At 40.3% G+C, this 23056-nt stretch overlaps 1 protein-coding gene and 1 long non-coding RNA gene across 4 annotated transcripts; one reads left to right on the top strand and one right to left on the bottom strand.

Annotated features, from left to right (window-relative positions):
• Positions 1 to 350: 350 nt before the first annotated feature.
• KIF2C (kinesin family member 2C) lies at positions 351 to 22938 on the bottom strand. 3 transcript variants are annotated; one of them, XM_082228842.1, is made up of 21 exons: positions 22805 to 22938; positions 20866 to 20960; positions 18763 to 18867; positions 15551 to 15599; positions 13189 to 13311; positions 12895 to 13014; positions 12294 to 12394; positions 11578 to 11673; positions 10366 to 10420; positions 9764 to 9926; positions 8052 to 8142; positions 7677 to 7740; positions 7328 to 7419; positions 6392 to 6534; positions 5147 to 5351; positions 3825 to 3935; positions 3253 to 3320; positions 2705 to 2813; positions 2512 to 2616; positions 2164 to 2287; positions 351 to 463 (listed from the first exon to the last, which is right to left on the bottom strand). In XM_082228842.1, exons 1-21 carry the CDS (start codon positions 22866 to 22868, stop codon positions 384 to 386), a joined length of 2163 nt encoding a protein of 720 aa, XP_082084968.1. In that variant the 5' UTR covers positions 22869 to 22938; the 3' UTR covers positions 351 to 383. The 3 variants fall into 3 exon arrangements, with proteins under 3 accessions (XP_082084968.1, XP_082084970.1, XP_082084969.1); XM_082228844.1 differs by lacking the exons at positions 20866 to 20960; positions 22805 to 22938 and adding an exon at positions 19222 to 19364; XM_082228843.1 differs by lacking the exons at positions 20866 to 20960; positions 22805 to 22938 and adding an exon at positions 19066 to 19157.
• On the top strand, positions 19411 to 21090 carry LOC309535643. Its single transcript, XR_014221321.1, has 2 exons — positions 19411 to 19460; positions 20907 to 21090. It is a non-coding gene; the product is annotated as an uncharacterized lncRNA (long non-coding RNA).
• Positions 22939 to 23056: the final 118 nt, after the last annotated feature.

Genomic DNA, 23056 nt, shown 5'->3' with positions numbered 1-23056 from the left:
AATTACTGATTATTTATATTTTAAAAAGTCTCAAACAGCAAAACCAGCTCAAGATTCACTGGATTGCATTCAATGTTAACATTTCAAAAGTATTTAGTGAAATACTTTATTTACACTAGAAAAATGTACAAGCTTACCAAGAGACACCAAAGCAACTCTTCTTCTTAGCCTTCAGTTGTGAAGAGGAGCAATGGTCCCAGAAACATCACATTCTGGCAGAGTACTTTCCTTTGCCTGCATAAAGGATAGCACCCTCTCCCCAAAACAGGGAACCCTCAAACAAGATAGGATGAACCTTCTGCTTGCATTTTAAATACAGTTAACAGCAAACCAAAGAAGTGACAGACAAATAGAGAGGGAAGAAATTCATTTAACGTGGGTAACTACTGAAGTGGTCGCTTATTCAGATGCTTGCTGGCTTGTTCTTCCATCTGCATGGCAAGGGTTAGTTCTTCCAGAGTGTCTATGGAAGAGGAAGGAGACAGAGAAGATAGACGTCAGCATGAGACCCCTTTGGGGGGGCATCCAGGAAACAAAAAAAGAAACACACATCTAGACACTCCATTTCTTTCTTTCTGACCACTCTGGTGGCAGCAACAGGATCCAGCCAGCAGGCAAGAGCCTGAGTTCCCTTACCAGAACCATTTTGACAAGTGGGTGAGGCCCACATGTCAATCACCTGACACCCCACTTCAAAGCTGGGCTGCAAAGAACAATACCCAAGGGTCTTGCTCTAATTGTCAATCAGCTGATTGGAGCTTACAGCAAGTCCTGTTTTGGGGTAGGGATCAGCAGCACTATGGAGTTCCTATTTGGAATTCAGATTGTGCAGCCAGTCTCTCCAGGACTTGCTGTCGGCCATTGCTGTCTTGTCCCATTCAAGTATATGAAAAATATCTTGTGGCAAAATAGCATTGTGTATGACTGAAAACAAAAGTGAAACTAATTTTTTGCCTCAGGATTGTAATGTTTGCAAAGAGAGCCACCTAGTGAATGCTTTGTAAAATGCCTATTCCTTTAGTTCTGGAACATTACAGTACAGTGTAGGGGTTATCAACATTTTGGGGCCCCATGGGCACATTTGGAAAACTGAGGAACACTCCACAGCAATGCATGAACCCACCCCAGTGCAACTGCTTCACTCAGTAACAGTGCAACCTCTTACATTCCACACCCCATATTCCATGCCCCACACTGAACACTTAGAATCATAGAGTTGGAAGAGACCACAAGGGCCATCGAGTCCAACCCCCTGCCAAGCAGGAAACTTCTCCTACAAGGACAGCATTCCAGAATTAAGCAGCTCCATACTGACCCCCCTTCCTCTCCAAGGATGTGCACTAAGAGGACAGTGGTGATTCTCTTCCAGCCTGTGGCAATGTGTTCCTGGGAATCACACACCATGTGTTTAACCAGTCCAATAGTCAAACCACGGTATTGCCCACCAACTCTACACTTTAGCACCACAAAGCTCCTAATCAAAGCGGAAAGAAAGTGCAGTATAGAGGTGCGCAACATTCCTCCAACATTCTCCACTGGTGTTTTGGTACATTTTAGCCAATTTCGAGGGTATAAGGTACTATACCCGAGGTCTTGTGCCCATCTGACCATGACATCTTTAACTTCTTCATCTCTTCTACTATTTCATTCATGCCTTTTGCCTAGAAGTCTTTCTATTCAAACCATTTTAAGTCTCCACACATCATCTGATTCTATGCAGTACAGGAAGCAACCACTTTGCAGGCAGTCAACTGACGCGTGAGTCCTTTTGGACATGGAAAAGGGCATAATAGGGGCAGGCTTATACGTGCTCCACCAATGCACATGGGGGCCAGGAACACAACTCTCACGCAAATTGAGAGTTGCCTGTACTTTCTGGACAACCCTAGCTACATTTTACCTTCTCCTTTCCTTACCACTAATCATGGTAAAGCCTTATATCTCTCCCTGGCCTCCATCATCTTATGTGGCAAGCAATTTTGGATAGCAACTGCATTGCTTCTATATTCTATGCAGTGTTTAACATACAAATGGCAGTTTTCGTAGCATAGCTGAACATTCTGTCACAGGGAAGTTGAAAAGTCAACTCCTAAAAGCACCAAGCATTTTAATTTCTATGCTACTTCCTGCAGTGTGTTAGTGAAATACAGCACCCTCCAGTACCTTTCAGGTGGAGGAAATTTTTGGATCCTTCATTTACGAAGCACTGGGCTTGATACACAAATGCCTCCAGGTCATATTCTGGTTGTTCTGCAATATCCAGGAGACAGTTGCAGTCGTTCATTTTCTGAGTACGAAAGGTGAGGAAAGTTAGGAGTTTCTCTTACAGTTATGGAACAAACTGATGTTACTGGAAATATTGGCTTAAAATTTGCACTGAAATCTTATTGCATGCTCCTTGATCTAGGATAAGCATCATTTCAGCGTCACAATTTCAGTTCTTCAACAGTAAAAGCCACTTGAACCCAGGGACTATCAAGAAGATTTGGTGCACTACCCACCAATACATACCTCCCTGACATCCTTAAGCTCCTCTATTGCCTTCTCCTCAAGCTCACTTATCCGGGTGACAGCCTCACGGAAACTGGACAGATGAGACAGCTCATCATCAGAAAGCTGTTGTTTTGACAAGAGAAAGTATTAGCACAGCCTCGCTAAGCTCTACTCGCCAAACAGATTGCCCTCCTGTTCAGCACATGCAAACCTCATGAAGGTGGGCCGATTCTTCCTCACTGATATCCACCTCTTCATTTTCAGTTTCCATGCAGTTCTGTGCTTCTCCAGCTGTTCCATTGTGAGGGAGCTCCTTCACTCTGAGAACAGAAGGGAAGAATCCAACCTTGGTAAAGCACTTAATGGCCTATATACAACACAGGTGAAGCCTGAGGGTGGAACTTTTCCAGTCATTCTGTCTGCGCAAGCATTCCAGCTTGCTAGACAGAACAATACCCTGTCCCCCCACACCCTGTTCTGGAGGTTCTCCCAACCCCTACATGCCGATTAATTGGGGGCCACAGAGGGGAGGACAGGGGGAACACCCCATTGCACAAGCTGAAGCTCATGTGTAGGACTTCCACAGGTGGTGCTTGTTAGATGAATCCCACCCTTAAAGTGAAAGCCTGAGGCCATTTGAAAACTGCAATTCTAAAACAATTTTTCCTTCCACAAATACATCATGACTAAGATCACTTGTATGACCAACAATTTACCCCAGTATTAAGGATGAGATTTGTAAGTCCAGAAATCACTCACCTATCAGCGTACCGCAAGGTGTTTAGGGTATATTCACAGGAATTCATGCCTGGGGAGATCATTGCAATCTGAAAGCAAATAAAAAAAATAGTCACCCGTATTCATCTCTTACTTTCTATACAATTACAGTCACATCCACCCAGCCAGCCTGCAATGCTGTCCCAGCAGTTCTGCTTCACTGATCCCATCAACAATGAAGCACCTTAAGTTTTCTTGCACCTTCATCATATTTACTTGGAATTTAGACTCCACAGAAATCTATAGGCTTTTTCCAAGCAAACATGTTTAGGTTGTCACCTTAATGCAACTAAGACCCCGAAGGAGAGCAATTTTAACATCTGTATGTTGATAAGCTTTGCTCTAGATTGCAACATACCGGCTCATGAACCAGTGCAACAAAAATATTTGATCAAGAAGCTTGTTTTGGCTTTCTGTATAAATCAAGAACTGGGTATAATTTTCTTAAGATACACTGGCATAGCTATTTTACTTGTTACTAGAAACAGAAGAATTTAAAATCAAGTGGTAACTTCCGCAATTTCTGTGATCACAAGGCCAGCTATTTAACTTACCATACAGGTTCTGGAATTTGCTCCAATGAAGGAATCCCTCAGCACTTGGGTAAGTTTGCTCTCCCGAAAAGGTGTGTGTTGTTTATTCTGGCCTAGAGCGCGGATACATTCCTGGGGATAGGAAGAGAAATAGTCATATTTGAACAGTGTTTAGGATCATCACCATCATGGCTATAGCTAAACACTTTTTTTTACCTTAAGTAGAACCTAGTGGACTTCTAAGCACTTACTTAGGATTGCACAGTAGGATGTGGCTCCAGATGTTGCTGACACCCAACTCCCATCATCCCTGGCCATGTTAGCTGGGCTTGATGGGAGTTAGAAGTCTAACATCACCTGATGGGCAATTGGTTCCCCACCTTTGAAGAAAAGGTTGCAAGAAATCCTGCAGTGTCTCAAGTCTGCCCTGCTTTAGGTAACTTTGAAATATTATCACAGGTGCACTTAAAACTTTTGTTTGCCTTGTTCTTTAGATAGTAGACAAAAAAATTGCAGTGCTCATCACCTACAGCCCCTCAAGAAAAGCAGTTATATACTACTTTGCAGTGATTATCTAGAATGATCCAAGAAGCAACATTCTGTTTGGTAAATTTGGCCTCTTGCTCTGTTTTATGAACAAAACTAAAAAGACATCCCAGAAAGGTGTGTGTGCAAGTTACATCACTGTTTAGAACAGACATCACAACTGGAGTACAGTAGGACTGGGTGATATCTGGTTTTCAATATCACAATATATCACCAACTAAATATCACAATATCTCGATATATCATGATATATATCTGCGACAGGAAAAATCACAAATAGCTTCTAATCTTTTTTGAACCACTTAATCAAATCAAACTTTTATAGAGTTAGAATTGGAAGGAGGTTCAAGAGTCATTTTAATTTAACTTCCAGATAGCGGTAGCCAATATAGACACTGCAGTTTGGCATTTTGGTATCTGTCTATGCAAGTCAGTTGCAATGCTCAGGCTCCTGGTGAGTTTCTAATACAGCTTTCCATGCTGAATGTTGCTGAGCTCCTTTTCACAAATTATTCCTCGTCCTCTTATTCTTCAGTGGCTATTCTGCAAGCTCCCCAAACAGCTGTGTCATAACTAACAGTTTAGCAAGTGTCTTCTATAATAAGAGTTGCAAATCTGTCTCCGTACATCCTGAGTTGGTTTGTCCAAGTCTGCAGAACTGAACAGGCAAATAAACAGTGCTAAAGAGGCTGGTAGTAAGTAGCCCAGTCCTGGATTTATGCCATCAGCTGTCTATTCTGCTCTTGTCTAAAACTGCCACGAACTCTTATTGCCTGTGCCATGAAGTTACACTGTACCTTCAGTGCTAGCAAGCTCTTGTTTATTTCTGCTGCTTCCAACCGTGTCTGCCGATCATTGCTGGAGGTATCGGCACCTCTTTCATTCCCCGCCAAGTCCACTAAGGAGAACTTGCCATGAAGTTTTCGTTTTCTGCGCAGAATAATTTGAAAACAAGCATGGGAACGCGAGGAGCTGGCGTTTGCAAATGTATGCCCGGATGTCCTACAACAGAGATAATAGTGTTCATTAGATCATAGGTATGAAATATAATTATATACCAACTGTTCCGTATCTTCGCCTCAGAATATGTCAGTATAACTTGTGTTGTTTGTACCTCATCTGTTATGTTCCAATTAATGCTTCTACTTCCAAGTCTAATGTGAATTTAATATATTAAAAGGGTACTAGCCTTTGCAGTATCTGCATGGATCTAAGCATGGGGTCTCCAACCAGGCACCCATATGAATTATGGCAGACATCCATCCCACTTGGTGTCCACCAAGCCCCTCTGCCCCTCCCTAGTGGGAGAGTGTTTTGGGGAGGTTGCCTGATTTTTATTTGATGGAGGAAGAGTCTGAGCATTACCAGTTTTTCTTCTGTCATGTCTTCAGGAGTTTTAGATTTGTAAGTGTGCCCTGGAGCCCAAAAAGATTGGAGACAACGCCTAATGTCTCCATTGGTTGATTTTTGCCTATTGGTTGGTTGATTTTTGTTCTTATGATGTATTTTGTGCTTTAATATTGTATTTTTATGTTGTGAACCACCCTGAGATTTGCCAATGAAGGACAGTATACAAATTTTAAGAAGTAGTAGTAGTAGTTGCTGCTGTTGTTGTTGTTCAGTGTTTTGGTGTTCCAGTGACATGAATGACTCTCCCTTCACAGTCCCCAGTCACTTTCTCCAAACTCTCCACATCTATGAATCTCTTTCTCTAGGAATTGCTTTTTGTAGCAATAAAAAGCCCCTAAGGTTTCAAAGTCTGGAGAAAAATAGTGAGTTTATAATAAAAGCAGGTTAATTTAGAACATGCAAGTTCAGTTTTACTGGTACAAAATTTAGGTTCCTATACAGCTCTTCTTGTTTTACCACCAGAAGACTAAAGGCTATGGATAGTCCCCACCCTTTCTTGCAAATTGTCTTCTAAGTAAAGGTAAAACTGAGTAGATATTGCCAACTGCTCCTTTTCCCTAAGAGTTAAGGGGGAGATGATAAATGGTCAGATCTACATCCTGCATTAATATTAAGCATGCAGCACAACCAACCTGCAGGCACTGCCTATCTCAATCATCCGGATAACATCCTCAGCACAGTTCACTTGCATTTCTTGCAGTCCAACGACCTGAACCTGCTGTTTGCCATCCTCCAGCACTCGCAGCTTTGCTTTTTTGTTTAAGAGATCGAATAGCTGGATTGGAAAAGAGGGAAATACAAAAAGTTGCAGAAAGATCAGGTGCTAGAAGTGTAGCATTTGAGAAAGCTGCTTCAAAAGGTCTCACATATTTTTAAAATCTTCATGAAAGCCTCAACATAAAGCTTTCCAATAAAGAAGGGTACAATACATTTATGCATAATGGACTAGAATGTCACTGCAAACTCCCCATGGCTAGGAACCTTATGCCAAGCACCACATTTCCCATGAATGTAGAGTCTGGACTAGGTATTAAAATCAAGAAACTAACGCATGCAAACTGAGGAGTGGCTTAAGAGGAGCTCAAACCTCTCTTCCAAGAGCCTGCATTTTCTTAAGAATGTTCACCTCCTAGCTGGGGATGGTCACATTTTCTTTATGTAGCTTGTGGTGTAGCCTCAAGAGCAGTGGGTATATCACATCTCATTCTCAAAAGGACTCCCTCTTCTCAGGTTAAGAAGACTTGTTTGATTCACCCAAGTGAACATTAATTCCCAGTGCAAGACCATGCAATGTAGTGAAGTGCTCTGCTCTTAAAATGTCTCAAAGATTTCCATTTAGCAGTGTTTAAGATTATACAAACTGTAACAAAGCTGTAACCCTAAGTCTAAAATGGCTTATAATGAGAAGACACCTCTCACCACTGCTAGGCTACCCCAGCTGCAGAAGGGGGGTGTTAGTCTAATACTCCCTGCCATCACCAAATTATATATAGAAGATACCAACTCATCTCCAGCACACTCAGATCTCAGGAGATATGAAGAATATTTAAAAATACACATGGCCTCACCTTTCCATTATATATTTCAAAGAAAGTCACGTACACTTCCAGACCTAGAGCCTTGTATCTTGGCTGGTTCTGAAGAAGGAAGACATCCTGTGCTGGTAAGGGAAAGACATTTGCAGGATAATTATCAAGAGCTCTATGTGCTTTAGGATCCTTTCTAGAAGTTCTTTTACAGCTTATAAAGTGGTTATCTAAAGCATTTGCTGTGGACATTAGTACTTAATATATACCATTTAACCAGAAGTTTAACTGGAAGAGCAGGCTTCACACATGCAATAGATTGCATATTACAATCTATTTTTCCTTATGTTTCCAACTTTTAAAATAAAATTCAAATGAAAATGGTACATACATGCAAAAGCATATATTCCTTTAGAGGCCTTCTGCACTTTCCCAGAGAAGTCACCTCCCATAGTCTAGAAAGAGAAAATATATTAAGAGACAGGTTCTCAGCAGTTATAAGGGAATCTATTTTCTGCAACTTTGATTACAGTATTTGCAAGCACAGAAAATCAATGTTTAAAAGCAGTGGAATTCAGTCTCTGCAGGATCATGCAACAGCAGCCCACACCCAAAAGCTCATTTAAAAGCCACGTAAGTACAACAGCTATGGCTATATAGATAAATGCTGTGATAGGGCCTTAAGTTCGCCAAGCTAAGTCAGAGTGAAAAAGTTCATTAATATCCTGCAACACATACACACATCCCTCAAGAACAAAACACTTACATGGGTTTTTCCACTTCCAGTCTGACCATAGGCAAAACATGTAGCTTTCCCTCCCTCAAATATGGTCTGCACAAGTGGTCTAGCAGTGAACCTGGTCAAACCGTAACAGGAAAATGCAAAATATGAATGAATGAGTGAAACTATCACAGTACAATTGAATTCTGAAAACTCAAATCCCCATAAAACCATTTACAAGAGCACCCACAAAAATAACTCCATTATAGCTTAATAACTCAAACACTGACAAGATCAGAAGTCTAGAAATTTGCTAGAAATTTGCTTGATCACAAGAGCATTGCAGACTGAATAAGAGAGGTTCCACTAGGCTCAAGAGCTACCTTTCTACACTTTCAGTACTCAAGATGTAATGTTGCTTTAGAAGGGGCTATCAGAAGTTCTTGGGTTGCTGAACCCTTTGCTACTATGTATTATCATGCTACTGCTGCATTGGTAAGTTAATGAGGGCTGATTAGCAGTACCGCTATTCTATTCATCCGATTTTGTGTTTTATATCATTTTTTGTAAACTGCTGTGTGACCTTTTTTAAAAAAATTAAAAGTGGGATATAGCTGTAGTCCTAGCAGAAAGGATTATGTCTACTCCCTGGGGACAGGAACAATCCCATTAGAGCTGAAGAGTGAGGCACAGGGGTTCTGCCCCTCTAGCTTTACACCTCTGCCTTAGAAAAACCTTCTCATCTCAAGTACTTCCATAAGCAGGGATGGGGAACCTCTGACCTACAAAACACACTTGGCCTGTGAGGCCATTCTGGGCAAGTCTTGCCCACCCTGCACCCAATGCCATGTATGATGTCAGGTATGGGCAGGTAAAGGCAGAGCTTCAAAATAACAATTGGGAGCTTCAAGCGAACTCTCAATTGTTCTATTTTATCAGCATCATAAATGGAAACTGCTTCTCCCTCCCAGTGCTACTCTTTGAACTTCTGGTTTGGCTCCAAGAGCAGCAGAGACTATTTGAAAGCCCTTTTGCAAACAGTCCCACACAACTTTTCAAACATGCAATGCAAAGGGGCTTTCAAACAGTTCCAACAATCCAGGTTTCATAGCAAAAAATCAACCAGGTGTGGGGAGAAAAAGATCTAGCCTACTGGCCAAGGAAACTTCATCACCTTTGCCGTAAAGGACTTCCCTGTATACCACGAAGACTGATGATTAAATACTAAGGGGATAAAGTGTCTGCTCCCAACACTGAGAACAGATTTGGGAAAGGTAGTTAATATGTTTTATTTCTCAAGTATCAAGGATTTCCAGTTGTTATGCTTAACAACAAATTGTGATTTTGTGCAATGTATTAATTGATCTTTAGTGTGGAATTTTTCTGGTTCCTCAGGAGGAATTATCGCAGAATGTCAGATTTCCAGTGCTGCTTCAGATTCACCACCTCCCAACTGAAGCCTCATCATAAGCCCCCTACCCATGAAGGAGCTCCAAGCAGCAGATTCCCCAGGTAAGGATCTCCCACCTATCTAGCAACTTCTGTGCATGCAGTGCCAGCATATAAATGATGCACAGATATGAGCTTATACAAGAGGCAATGAAGTGTTTTGAAGTGGCATCTGCTGCCTGGAGTGCCTGTATGGGTTAAAATCTTCGACAGCTGCATGAAAGAAGCTTCACATGTGAACTGGCCCTCCACGTCTACTGTACTCTGTACTCTTCATTCACTGCCAGGAAAGGAAAGACATGCATTACCAATAAACCATTTCATTGGAAGCTTTTTCATCAAATGAGAAGTCAAATCGAAAAGCCTGGTTTTCAAGGTATTTCGTCAAATCCACCTTCACCTTTGGTTCATGCACTAGGATGCTGTTCTTGCTGGCAACAGTAATTATATCACACTCTTTCTTCCCAAGTTCTGTTTAGGAAACAAAAGTAGTTCACACTATAAAGTTGAACCCTATTGATTTGCAGTGTTTTGTGGAACTGACAACCTGAGCAGGAAAGCAAAGGTTGAACAACTTGGTATGGGATTTTTAATAGGAGATGAGCAGCACAAGGGAAGCACTGAGGTAGTAAAATGTTAATTGAAAGAATTAAACATTAGAGGGAGTTGACAAACTGTACAAGCATCCTGCTAGAGGTTTGCTAAAGAGGTCTTCTGGTATCTTATTCCTCCCTCATTGGAGCAAAATACATGACATTGGTTTTAAAAAACAACCATTTTCAGCACTAACGAAGTTCCAACTGAAAGAAACCTGCCATAATTTCTGCATTGACATTCTCCACAGAATCCAGCATAAAGAACAGTGTTGAACCAACCTGTCAATTGTTAAACTCCACAGATGCCACTTTACCTTGTTTATTTAAGGGTCGTTTCCTCACACAGACACAAATTCTATGCTCTTCTATCTTTAAAAAAGGAAAGAAAATTTCACATTAAGACCAGCTCTTTGGCATCTTTATTCACTAAGCTGTATCAGAGAAGGTGATGATGGGATACTCTGCAACACCCAACAATATAATGCAATTCCCTAGTATAAGAAAGTTTTAAGAAGTAAGAGTTTTTGTTGCAGTTATAAAGATTTGTAACATCACTGTCAATATTAGCCCTTTTTCAGTAAGTCATATAGCCAACAAAGGTCCCATTCCTATGCAGAATGGCACCAGCTGTCATGTGCAGTTTTCTTATCGAGATAGTTCTGCATATATGCAAATAATGTTAATGTGAAATACCACAAAACATCTATGGCCCCAACAAAGCATTTTTCAAAACCCTGTACTGAACTCAGTCATGAAATTTTTAAAAAATCTTTTTCCATTGTGTTTTTCTTTATTTGCAATATATATATTAGTCATAAACATTGATTCATGCAAAGTTTATTTTTGTTATTTTACAACCCACCCCCCACAATGTTCCAAATATCTATATAACATCATTTAACTTAAGTAGTTCCAGTTTTTAAACAGTGGTATCATTCCACAAATCACCATGTGTTCTTGGAGGCCTATAACCACATTTATCAACATTATATGTGATAAAAATATATCAGGCTGATGAAAATTAGATATCATTTATATGACTTGTCTAGACAAAGCAGGCAAGTAGAGAAAGTCAGTGTGAACTTCTAGAAGTCACATGCTTAATGGAACTTTAGCCCAATGATAGCTGTTCCACTCCCTTGAGTGATTATCACTTGTGAAAATTTTAATAATTTGCCAAGTCACAGTATGATCCAGCAGCCTACCTATTTCACTGAGCACTAGATCTCTGTTTAATGTTCAATGCACATTCTTTGACACCATTTTAAAATTCTTCAGGACATACAATCAATAAATGAGCAAGATTACTTTGATAATCCCAGATAATACACTGAGAGTTCAAGTGGAGTCCCATTCTTTAATAGTTAATTCAGTTTCCTAGATCTTGATGTTCATAAAGTATTTGTTACCTCCTTAAAATATAGCAAATGTATACCAATAATTGTGTTTATTTGAAGATGAATACTAAATATGAAGACACTTGGAGGGAGAAATGTGGCTAGTTAGTTGCAAGTATTTTTACTTACGGGGTCATTCATTGATATCGACTGACAAACAATATTGGCTCTATATTCCTTGACCATCCGTGCAAAATCCCAGTTTGGACAACTACTGTCATATTCCTGTAAGGCAAAGTAGTAATTAACTTACAATCTTGCTATAGAGAAAATTATGCAACTTTTCTTCCTAAGAATGTGCAACACTACCTATTAAGAAATAAAGTACAGAGAGTAAGAAAAGTCTTCCTTGGGGCAAAAGTTTCACTTTATGCTTTCATCCACTGTTATTAAAGCTTCAATATACATTTTTATAAATCTTTCCCCCCCCCTTCCAGTTCTAAATGAGATTACTTGAGCTCTTAAGTTCCAACTAGCTGCTCTCCATTAAGTTGGTCTAATTGTAGTCTTGATATACTTAAAGTATGACAAGCAACTATCATTTTTCTTAGACAGGTTTTAGAGAAACTGCCCAGGCAGTTTTCTTTAATGTGTCTGCCATAAGGACCTTTCAAAACTAGAACAAGGAATAAAAATCTAGAACTCAGTTTGGTATGCTAATTGCTTTTAACTTTGAGAAACCAGAACTAATTTCGTTCCATGCAATGAGAAAAGCTAAATTGCTTCTTTTAGTCAGATTACATAGAGAACAATGATGAATATCCATGCTCTGCATGGCACCCAAGATACAGCTATTGAACGAAACATCCTGCAGAATGTTTCACAGGCAAGTATCACATTCTTACCTGTGCCCGCTTATTTCTTATTTCAGAGAACTGGGCCCTTTTCTCTTCCCTCTTATTTTTCATTTTGTCCATCTCTTTTACAATGTTAGATTTCCTACGAGCTAGAAGAAGCAAGAATGTTATTACTGCTACTGAAATGAAATGGCCTACATCAAAAAACTGATCTTCTGTCCACAAGTCTCCCAGAGGCAGTCTTAAAACAAAAATAAAAATCAGGAGATGTATCATTTTATTGTTGCGTAAATTTCTACAGTCATAGGTGATATTTAAGACAACAGGAGTGTTTAGGTTCAAGTTTCCTTGAAAGTCATCCACTTTGGCTGGAAGCCCTTCCTGCCAATGCTAGATGCATGGAAACTTGTGGTGATAGTAGGCTCTCTGTAAATGCCAAAATACACTTGAAACACTACTTCCTGTGTTCAGGAACTAAGCTTTTATTTAAGCTTGGATTCAAGACTGAAGACCCGTTCAACCTCAGCTTCCTCAACTATATTCAAACCTCCATTAAGATGGGAGCACAAAGCTCTCTACCAGACTGAACAAAGATATTGAAGATATTGATTTAAAGAGCCATGAAGCAAGCTGGGAACCATATTCCTACCTTGAATTGCAGCAGAGACCATTCTCAAAGTCTGTGGAGTGTCTTCTGTCATTTCATTGCCATTTGGTTGTACATTACATCGATCAGTAGAATAGCTGACCCTAGATCGAGTTCGTACAACTGTTGAGACGGGAAATCAGTGGTTAAAAGCATTACTCAAGGCAACACAAGAAATAGTGAGGGTTTGTAAATTTACAAGGTCCTTTTATACATAGAGGTGAGAGCTGCTCTACCCGTGAACACTTGTGCGATACAAATGCAAAATCATAATGTATTGTACTTATTCCTACTCACCAGGAAGAGCAGAGTGGCTTCGTGTTCGTACAGGAGCAGGCAATTCCACCTCCATATCGTTTTCCAGAGGGCTGTTCTGAGTTTCTGCTATGACAGACATCTTGCTAGCTTGCACTCGCAGTACTAAGGAAGCAAGGGGAAAGTGCCATCAATTACCAACTTAATATTCAGCAAAATTGACTCCAAAAATGTTTGCATATTTTTGTGTGTGCACAAAGCAGTACAATACATTTTCAGAAAGCATTTGGGAACTAGAGGTCAGTTTGGTAAAACCCAGTTTAAAAGCTGTATTTAACTAACTTTTACTTGGAGTACACCCAATGAAATTAAATGCCACGACTAACAGATCCTGTTAGTTGAATACAACCCTTAGTGAACAGTATAAAGGTGGTATTTAACTAAGTTTTACTTGGAGGGGCAAATGTGGCTCGTCAACCTTGGAAAGTAGCCCATGTAGGAGAAGCAAAAAACTATGCAATTTTAATAAGGTATTCAGAAAGGCATGTTTCTAAAACCTAAATTAGAGTAAAGGACTTCAAAAATGGAAAAGTGAGGGAGTATTACCATAGAATTGATGAGCAATATGGAGGCAACGAGATACTACTAAGATTTATTTCCTGAACATAATTCATAAAAGGAAACACCTCCGGAACATATATTTATTGTGATGCAGAGTAACCGAACTTTTATTTTTTAAAAGTTCTAATAAATGCTTTGGGATGAATAACCATTAGTATTATTTTAATTCATTACCTGCCCTTCACCCTATAGTCCCAGGGCAGATTACAATAAGTTAAAGTACAACATTAAAAACTGTTTTAAAAACTTACAAGTACAAAAAAATACACCACCACTGCAATATAGAGAGTGGGTCCTTATTAATACTAAGCATGTATCATGACACTTCTGTATGGGCAGCTGAGGGAGAAGAGGCATAAGCACAGGATAGACCTGCAGGGTCAAAGCTACAGGTAACAGTGGCTATATAGAACTTCCAAAAATAAGAAGTGAGGGGAGAATCAGGCTCTATAATACATTTACTGTATTTTTCTCTCTATAACACGCAGATTTTTTCTCCTAAAAAGGAAGGAGAAATGTCTGTGCGTGTTATTGAGCGAATGTGTGGTCCCTGGAGCCGAATGGCTCGAGTGGAGGCAAAAATCAGGCAAAAATCAAATCATGTCTCGGAGAAGGGAAACCTGAAAAGAGGAAGCGGCTGCTTTCCTGCATTCTGCCTCAGTGTCTTACTGCCCACCCTCTATGTTTCGTTGCTGTGTTTGCTCAAACGGAACAAAGAGCAGGGAAAGCCCCTCCCCTCCAGGCAAGCAGAGGGGAAAGCAGAGCGTCCTTCCTTCTAATTCCTCTCCATGCTCCGGAGGGAACAATGTTTGTGAAGGGAAGAGAGATTACAGGTTCATCTTAAAATTCTGATTTGACTTCCTGCTTTTGTTTTTGAGGACACACAGCATTCAAATATGCTTTCTTCCATTTAAAAGGATGAAATCCTTAAACAGTGTTTTGCCTGCAAATTCATGCGATCTGGAAGATTACAGTGTCTGTACCTCTTAAGGGATGGCAAAGCTTAGGTTTCGCTGCTAAATAGTTCTTAATGCAGTTAAAATGCTTTCTTCTGTCAAGGCAATTAAATATATATATATATCAGGCAGCTGGAAAACATGCAGGTGGTAGAGAGAGAGAGAGAGCTGGCTGGCTTGGGTGGGTGGGGGGAAACTTTTGCCTTCCTTTCCTCCCTCCCGTTATACCCCTCTCCTGCATTCTTAGCCAGCTGCTTCTCTGCACACCCCTCTCGTGCTCCTTGTCCCTTCTGTGTTTTTCCTTCCCTCCCCACTTAAAATGTGGTTACAAAGCATGGATCCACATGGATCCTCAGGATCTTTGCATTGGGTCACCCCAAATTCACCATCAGATCACATAGCATGTCCATGGCTACAGCCTGCCCGCCCAAAATCACGCACCCACGGTTGCCTGGGGCTGCAATAGTGCAAAAACATGGTTACAAAGCATGGATCCACATGGAGCCTCAGGATCTTTGCATTGGGTCACCCCAAATTCACCATCAGATCACATGTCTGTGGCCACAGCATGAAGCACAAAAATGATACATCCACTGTTTCATTCAGAATGTTTTCCCTTGTTTTCCTCCTCTAAAAACGATGTGCATGTTATGGTCAGGTTATAGAGCGAAAAATACGGTACTAGGATTCATATGTCTTCCAATTCCCAGTCACCAATCAAATCTGAGACAAAATTGCTTCAAAATCAGATGCAGCGTACAGAGTTCTTTTCCAATAGAGGGCTAAAACTATTCATAATATCTCAAAGCAAATAAATTTGTTTTTACCTTCTTTTGGAGCAGGAATTTTTGAGAGTGTTGTTCTGCGGGTTTGCCTCTGAAGTAAAAAAAAAGCATTGTAGTCTACTGAACATTAACACAGACCCCACTTTGCAACATAATAAATTTGGTATATTAATGGAATTGTTTTAATGAGAATTGCTAACTGCCAACTTACAAATATTGCAGAGAACATAGAAATACATAACCTAAAAATTACAAAACTCAGAAAATTTTAGACATTCTATTAATTTCTGTGTATTCCCCAAAATATGAATCAAAAAGAATTTTAGGACAACCAGATTGGCTAATTTATACAGCTAAATATTTCAATGGATTTTTAACTGTTAACTTGAATGTCAGTGGAAAACTACTAGCAATGTTTATCAAACATCAAATGCCTCCCACAGGAATTTAGCTTCTGGTTAGTTAATAATGCACTTATAGTTAGCTGGCAACATAAGACAATTTAAAAGGCTTATACTTCCCTTCCTACATGGGGATGTCACAACAGCTAGCTGAAAATTAGCTCTTGAGAAGAGGGATACACTGGCTAAGGAACATGTGCAAACCAAGCTTATGATACCATACCGAAACCAGGTACACAAATAATCTAACTGAAAATAGAATAGGGCTTTGTTACAGTGAAGAAATCCATTTTCATTTTTATCTTCATAAAATTCCATAATTGTCATTACAAATAGTTTTGGCAAATGCTTAAAACCGTTTGGCCTGTTTTATAACATATTTAAAGAACCACCAACACTTTATTTGGCTGATTTGTTTTCATATGCTTGGTGCTCATGCTGAAGGGGGTGGGAGGGAGATTTATACAAATTCCTTCCCTGCCTCTGCAACCTGCTGTAAAGATGTACCAGAGAGTTGGGGGGACCTTTCAAAATAGGGTGGTAGGTGGTACAGAAACAAGAAGTGGGAATTAGTGAAAAGCACTACTATACTGTTTTGCCAATAGGTACTGCTGGATATCAGCCCCTTCCATTTATGAAAGGAGTTACAGTACTGTACTTGAATACAACCACACTTTTCTCACCCGACCATTCCTATGAATGAAGCAAAAGTTAAGTTCAATTCCCAAACCAGATGATGTTTCTGCTGTATAATACTGCCTTCTATTAAATATGGACAGCAAGATTTTAACATGTATGCTAGGAGGGGTACTGAATGCTACTTTAAAAAAGAAAGTCATCAAACTCAGATTATTAGGGAAATAACCAATATAAAATTGCAGAAGAAATGGTTAATTTATTGATGGTGAAGTTTTGACAGGATTAAGTTTTAAAAGACATTGTTCTGCCTCATTTATATTAACTGGCCCTATCTGCTATCTCACTAGGTAGGTATAATGATTTCCCTGTAGGTGACCGATGCAACAAAAAACTATCAAATCAGAATGCAGAACAGGTTTTATATCTGTATGCTACTTTTCCAGCAACCAAGCTGAGCTCAAAGCAGCTCACTATAGTATCAGATGAGTCAGCCTCAAGTATTTGCAGCCAAAAAATCTAGTCTTAAGGGTGCAGAGAAAATAAGAATTTGACTAAGCATTTTGCGATCATGACTATGATCTAAAGGACTGCTTGAAAAATATATTTGGATGAACTTGCTACCAACAAAGGCGAACACCAGAAAAATTGAAAACCACATGTTTCTCTGTATAATGATACACTTCTAGGAGAGACCCAAGAACTCAAATGTGGTCTTAAAAAGAAACTTATTACATGCAGCATCCAACAGAACAGTTCCATTAGTGCAGGGACTTTTGGCTGTGCAACAAATGTCCCTTCTCTCTCCTCTCCCTATGCACCTCCTGCAATCAGCTCTGGGGGTTCCCCCAACCCTTGACATGGGCTCAGGGAGAGAGAGCAGAGGGGAGGAAAACGAGGGACAGTTCCATTGTGCAAGTGGAAATCCTTGCACTAGCAGTGCTAACATAATAGACAAGTCTTTGCTGCTGTATTTTCCTAACAAGGAGGGCACTAGGAAAAGGGTACGACAGAGGACGAGATGGTTGGACAGCGTTCTCGAAGCTACCAACATGAGTTTGACCAAACTGTGGGAGGCAGTGGAAGACAGGAGTGCCCGGCGTGCTCTGGTCTATGAGTCACAAAGAGTTGGACACGACTAAACAACAAGCGCGAGCATCAAGCCTGTACCTGCTCCGGAGGCTTATATTTAAATCACCTGACATTATATGATGTCAAGTGATTGACAGCTGTGCAACCCTTCCCATCTGTCAGAATGGACCACTCACCCAAAAATCCCCTACCCCTGGACTATATGATAATGTGCACAGGGTAAGCTGCAGAAATTAACTGCACATAAACCATACTGAAGTGAAAGGGCAAATCATCCAAGATCATGACAATAGAGCAACAAGTGCATGGGAAAAGGCAATTTGGACAGTGGTAGAAAGCTTCAGGTAGGGCAGTCCTACAAAGCAGTGGAGAGCAGGGGCTTCTGTATGTCCAAGAACAAAAGAAAAACCAGTATTTCCAGTATTTTCAAACCCAGGCCTTCAGGAAAAGCTGCAGGTCCTACAATTTCCTCCCTCTTGGCAATTATCTGACACAAAAGCCCCATGTGCTTTTGGACATGGTTCCATTAGCTTTACGTCTCGCCATTTGCCTAAGCTAACACTCTGTCCAAAATACTCTTTCTACATATTGCCCCACCATCTCTCCCCTTTGCCCATCAGATTTTCCCTTTCAATTGTCATTGCCTCATTCCTAGTCCTCTGAGGCAGTGTGCATATCCGTATCTCTAGGGCTCCTCTACCCAATGTCTTGCTCCTCCATCACAAGAGAGTTTGGCCATACTGCTTCCCCCCAGCACCACTGTTCAGGTGATATAACTGCTATTAAAACATGGATGCAGAAAAGCTTCAATTAGCACTTTTAGAGGATAATAGAATAAAGACATTGGGGGGGGGGGAATCAGAAATTATCCCCAGGAAAGTACATGAATAGAGATGCTGTTTGTATACTTTTTTTAAAAAAAGAATTTAAAATGCTGAAAGACGTAAACTTCGTTTGCATTGTTAATCCATATCTTGAGACCTCAAATCAATATAGAGGCAAGCATGAAATTATATTAAAAGATATAAAAACAACTCATGAAGTTTCAACCCATCTTTAAAATTCAGAAAGTTCAGATTCTTGCTGCTTGGCAAGGATCAAAGGAAAAACTCCAGGATAACCTACCTGTGTGGTTACATTCTCCTGGGCAAGATGGCTTTCTTTCGCAGCAGCAGCAACTGGAGATGTAAACAGCTCTGGATTTATTGCTATCACATCATCAAGGTCAATCTGCAAAGGGAAAACAGACACAAAACACAGGATGAGCCATTTACCACATAATTAATCATCAGCCTTAAGGGTATGTGTAAAGCAATCTACCACATGCCTAAGCACCAGGACCACCAGTCAGCAATTTGTTTGGCATGACCAGTTTAAAGGAATGAATTCACAGCTCTCATAAATTGATATATAAAACAAGTTGCCCACCAATATAGTGTTCCAGGAGGCTCTTATTTCACAAGACATCAGCAAATCCCATTTGCTACAAATGCTTTAATCTCTAGTAGCTAATCTTAGTACATCCCAGTCATTCCTTGATTTCCGCTGTAAGCTCCTAGTATTTGTAAAGCAAATATTACTTACTGAAACAAATTCTTAGACTGTCATTCCAAAAAATGAAGTGTTTACTAATCTAAAACTAATCAGTTAGGCTATGCAACTGATTTCTCCCTCTTAGCTTTGTGAATGTGCAGAGGTAGAGTGAATAAGTCATGCCCCACAGCCCATCTGCTTTACCTTAAGAATGACATCATAATCCTATTGCTAGTGCTGCAATATTCTAACAGTCATTTTCCTGAGCTACAGAGGCACCCATAGAGCAGGTAGTAAGTATGAATTCGAAGTCTCCAGATCAACTATTCAGCTTCTAAACACATCACACCATGTTGGGAAATGTTGCCTTATTCATTTAACACAACAAGAGTTTGTTTTGAGGTTAACAAAAAAAGCTCTGAGTAGGTGTTTAGTATATACACTCATTGGCTAACATTCAGCCTGATCCTAGTCATGTTTACTCAAAAGCTAGGCTCTATTGAGCTCAATATATTCACAACTTACTCCCAAATGAGTAAATTTGTTTTGCAGCCTATATGATACAACTTTCTAAGCAAAAGGGTGTCATTATTTTTAGGACCATTTCTGCATTATACACCATTTATCAGGGTAGGCTGAAGGTAGGCCATGATCTACTGGATATTTTTTATAGAGAATGTTAGTCCTTCACTTCATCCAACATAATAGATATTATGTTCTTAATAATACACATCAAGATCACTTAATACAGCAACATCTTAATTGGTAAGATCCCAGAATGCACTCTTGCTTTGCATAATACATTTTACAGACGCAGATGAATTATAAAATTCAATTAAAAAAAAAAGTCAGTCAAGCACTATCCTAGAAAACCACAAAGTGCAGTTTAGGTGGGACTCCCACAAGGAAAAAGAATGGTAAATGGGGAAAAAATCAAGTTGGAGGTAGAGAAGGAATTATTTTTGAGGATCATATGGTGGAAAGGCAGAATATGATTTATTTAATTGGCATATCTACAAATATCCATTCAAAGACATGCAAAAGGGTTTTTAGAGTTGGAATTCTTACTAATTCTGGACAAAAAAGCACCATGTGTATGATGCAGAAGGTAGGTTTTAAACCAACATTTATTGAAGATTTCCAAATATTATGGTTTATATGATGTCTACTCAATCATAAGCGCCTTGCTGGATCAAAGCAAAGGCAAATCCAGCCCAGCATTCTGTTTTCCAGTGGCTAGCCATATGTCTAAAAGGAGCCAACAGGCAATTGGTATTGCTGGAGAATCATTGCTGAATTGTATGCACCTCAATAGCTCATAGGCCCTATTATGTTCAATAGGACTTATATGTAAACATGTATTGGACTACTACCAATCCTAAATGGAGGGTGGAGTGGAGAGGGAATGCATTGATGGACAATCTGCCACTTCTAAAGTCTACCAACTTGTACAGGCAGGGCAAGTGAAGGGAGAATCTGGAATTTTACTTCTTATTCTCTGGCAGTTAAACAACCTGTGGAGCTTTCTGTGGCCATAGCTATGGTCTGCAGCTTAGACACCTTGCTCACCAGAGGAAAGGCACCTCCACCTCATCCTAACTCCCTTCAGCCAGCATATCTAGGGGTTAGGGTTGCTCTTAGCCTCAGCTGCTTGACTGCATAAGTAAAGAATGGGGATATATTTCAAATTCTCACCTCTTTCCCTTTGACAGTGTTATTTTCTGTCCATTCTACAGATACCACCATTTTTTCCAGACTCACTGCCTTGATTGTGGCACCATGGACTGCACCTGAGTGGGGGGAGAAATCATTTCAAAAAAGGCTAGTTTCCTCAAATCAGAGAACCACAGAGGAACTAGATGCATTGAAATATCAACTAATCCGAAACATGCAATGTGAAACTTGTCACAAAAGTACAAACACATCTGTGAGCTTCCACTCTAAGCAGAAAAGTATTAATGGAGTACCATAGGTAACGATTTGCTGCCCTAGGTAGTTCTAGGTAATACAATTTTTTTGCAGTAATTCTTTCTCTTCTCCCGGGGTCATTTCCTTGACAGTCTTAATAAGTTTGCTTATGCTTAACACCAACTTGGACAAAACCATTTTCTACATACTAACATGGCCTACGATGTAGGAATGATATAATGATATATCACAATGTCTGAAATAAGGATATATCACAGTCTAAAATAAGGATGGAGCTATGTAGAGGCATTGACTGGCTTCACAGTTCTTCCCACATCATGATTTTTGCATAATGCACACACAGACACATCATGATTCGCAATATATTGCCAGGTGAAAAATTATGAAACAAATATCACAATATGAACATCAAACTAGTTTTTGATGATGTATCAATATATGGCCCAGCCCTACTACTGTTCCTAGAGAAGCTCAGTAGTTTTTTGGCACCCCCTCCCCCAAAACACGGTTAGTTATACCTCTGCTAGCTATTGTTGATAGTTTCCAGGTAGTACCATTACCAACAGAATATGCCTTCTTATATCCAAAGCTCAAAATTTATTTTAGAAAAGTGTATGCAGAAGAGGTGAGGAATCCCCAGCCAAGGGGGGCATAGGTGATTCTCCTAGCTTCTCTAACCAGCCCTTGGGACTCTTCCCAGGCACTGTTTGGTACCCACTTTGAGAGCTTTTGTCTGGCTGGAATGTATCCTTGAAATGAGATACTGTAATGACTCTTGCACAAATCTTTCAATCCAAAAAAGCATGTGTGGATAGACAAACCTCTAGCTTTTGCGTGGCTGGAATATAGCCTACTGTACAAAGGGTTCCAAATTCTTATCTGTCCACTTTTGCCTGTGGCCAAGGTTTGCACCTCCACCCCCCAAAAACAAGCAAATCAATAAAAATACTTAGCTAACCAAAGTTCTGCCCTCCCCCTCGAAAGTCTGTCCCCCTAACATAAACCACGGCTATCCCCATGCCTCTGGCCCCTGTAAATTTGCCCAGAAAGGAATGTGGCCCTCAAATGGAAAATTTGTATGTAAAAAGTTGTTTGAAAAAGTCATTAAACCATTTCGTAAAACTAATTGTTCACTATAAACTGAGGCAAAGTGATCCTGTGAACAGCTGCATTAGCAGCTTGTTAGCTTATAGGCACAATTCAGAGTTATGTTATTCACCTATAAAGCCCTTAACAGCCTGGAACTCAAATTACTAACGGAAACGCCTCATCTTATTAGCATTGGAGTGTCGGGAAGGGAAAGAATTTCACCAGATTTGTATTCAACTACGCAACGTCTGAGGCAGCTCTACTGCATGAGGGAACCTTGTTGCTGTTAAACAAGTCTGTGGATGGTCAGTGCCAGGATGGGAGACCACCGGGGAACAGCGTGCAACGCCTTCTTGGCTTCCATGACGGAAGAAGGGTGGGAGATAAGTACTGGATAATGAAATAAAAACCAAGCAGGGGCTTCTCTATCTGGCTATATGCTGGGTCCCTTCCTATCAGTAAGTTCCATTGCACGCCAGAAGGCGAGGAGAACTGCAGCGCATGCGCATTAATTCTACAAAGCCCCAGAAGAGGCTGAAAACTTTGGCTACGGCAAGAGGAAAAAGACACACCTAAACAGATCGCGATTTTTGTCAGGCTCTAGTCCTTTACTTACCATTACTACGCTGAATATTAATCACTGACCCAGGCTGAAGGCACCTATAAACGCTTGGGTCCATAGTACTGGAAAAGTCTGGTTCTCTAGCGTCAGCAAAAAAAAGGAGCACCTCTCACTTCACAGACCGGTATCGAAAAGAAGCAGCGAATCAACTGCCGCCGTTTTGAACGGGGCGCGCCGCAAAGCCTGCCGGGAAGCTACGTCTGTCAGGTGACGTAAATGCCTACAAAAAAAACTACATCTACCAGC

This window comes from Podarcis vaucheri (genome assembly GCF_965113315.1).
Source record: "Podarcis vaucheri genome assembly, chromosome: 6".
Lineage (NCBI taxonomy): Eukaryota > Metazoa > Chordata > Lepidosauria > Squamata > Lacertidae > Podarcis > Podarcis vaucheri.
Note: the sequence above shows the minus strand (reverse complement) of the source record. Positions and strands in the feature narration are given on the sequence as shown.

What these genes read in the sequence shown, in the direction of transcription:
- KIF2C (XM_082228842.1), bottom strand. Translation starts at nt 22,868, where the DNA reads ATGGACCCAAGCGTTTATAGGTGCCTTCAGCCTGGGTCAGTGATTAAT. An exon ending in AATTCCTGCTCCAAAAGAAG is followed by an intron (nt 13,312 to 15,550) that starts GTAAAAACAAAT and finishes TTGCTTCCTTAG; the next exon opens with TACTGCGAGTGCAAGCTAGC. An exon ending in ACGACCCTTAAATAAACAAG is followed by an intron (nt 9,927 to 10,365) that starts GTAAAGTGGCAT and finishes TTTCCTAAACAG; the next exon opens with AACTTGGGAAGAAAGAGTGT.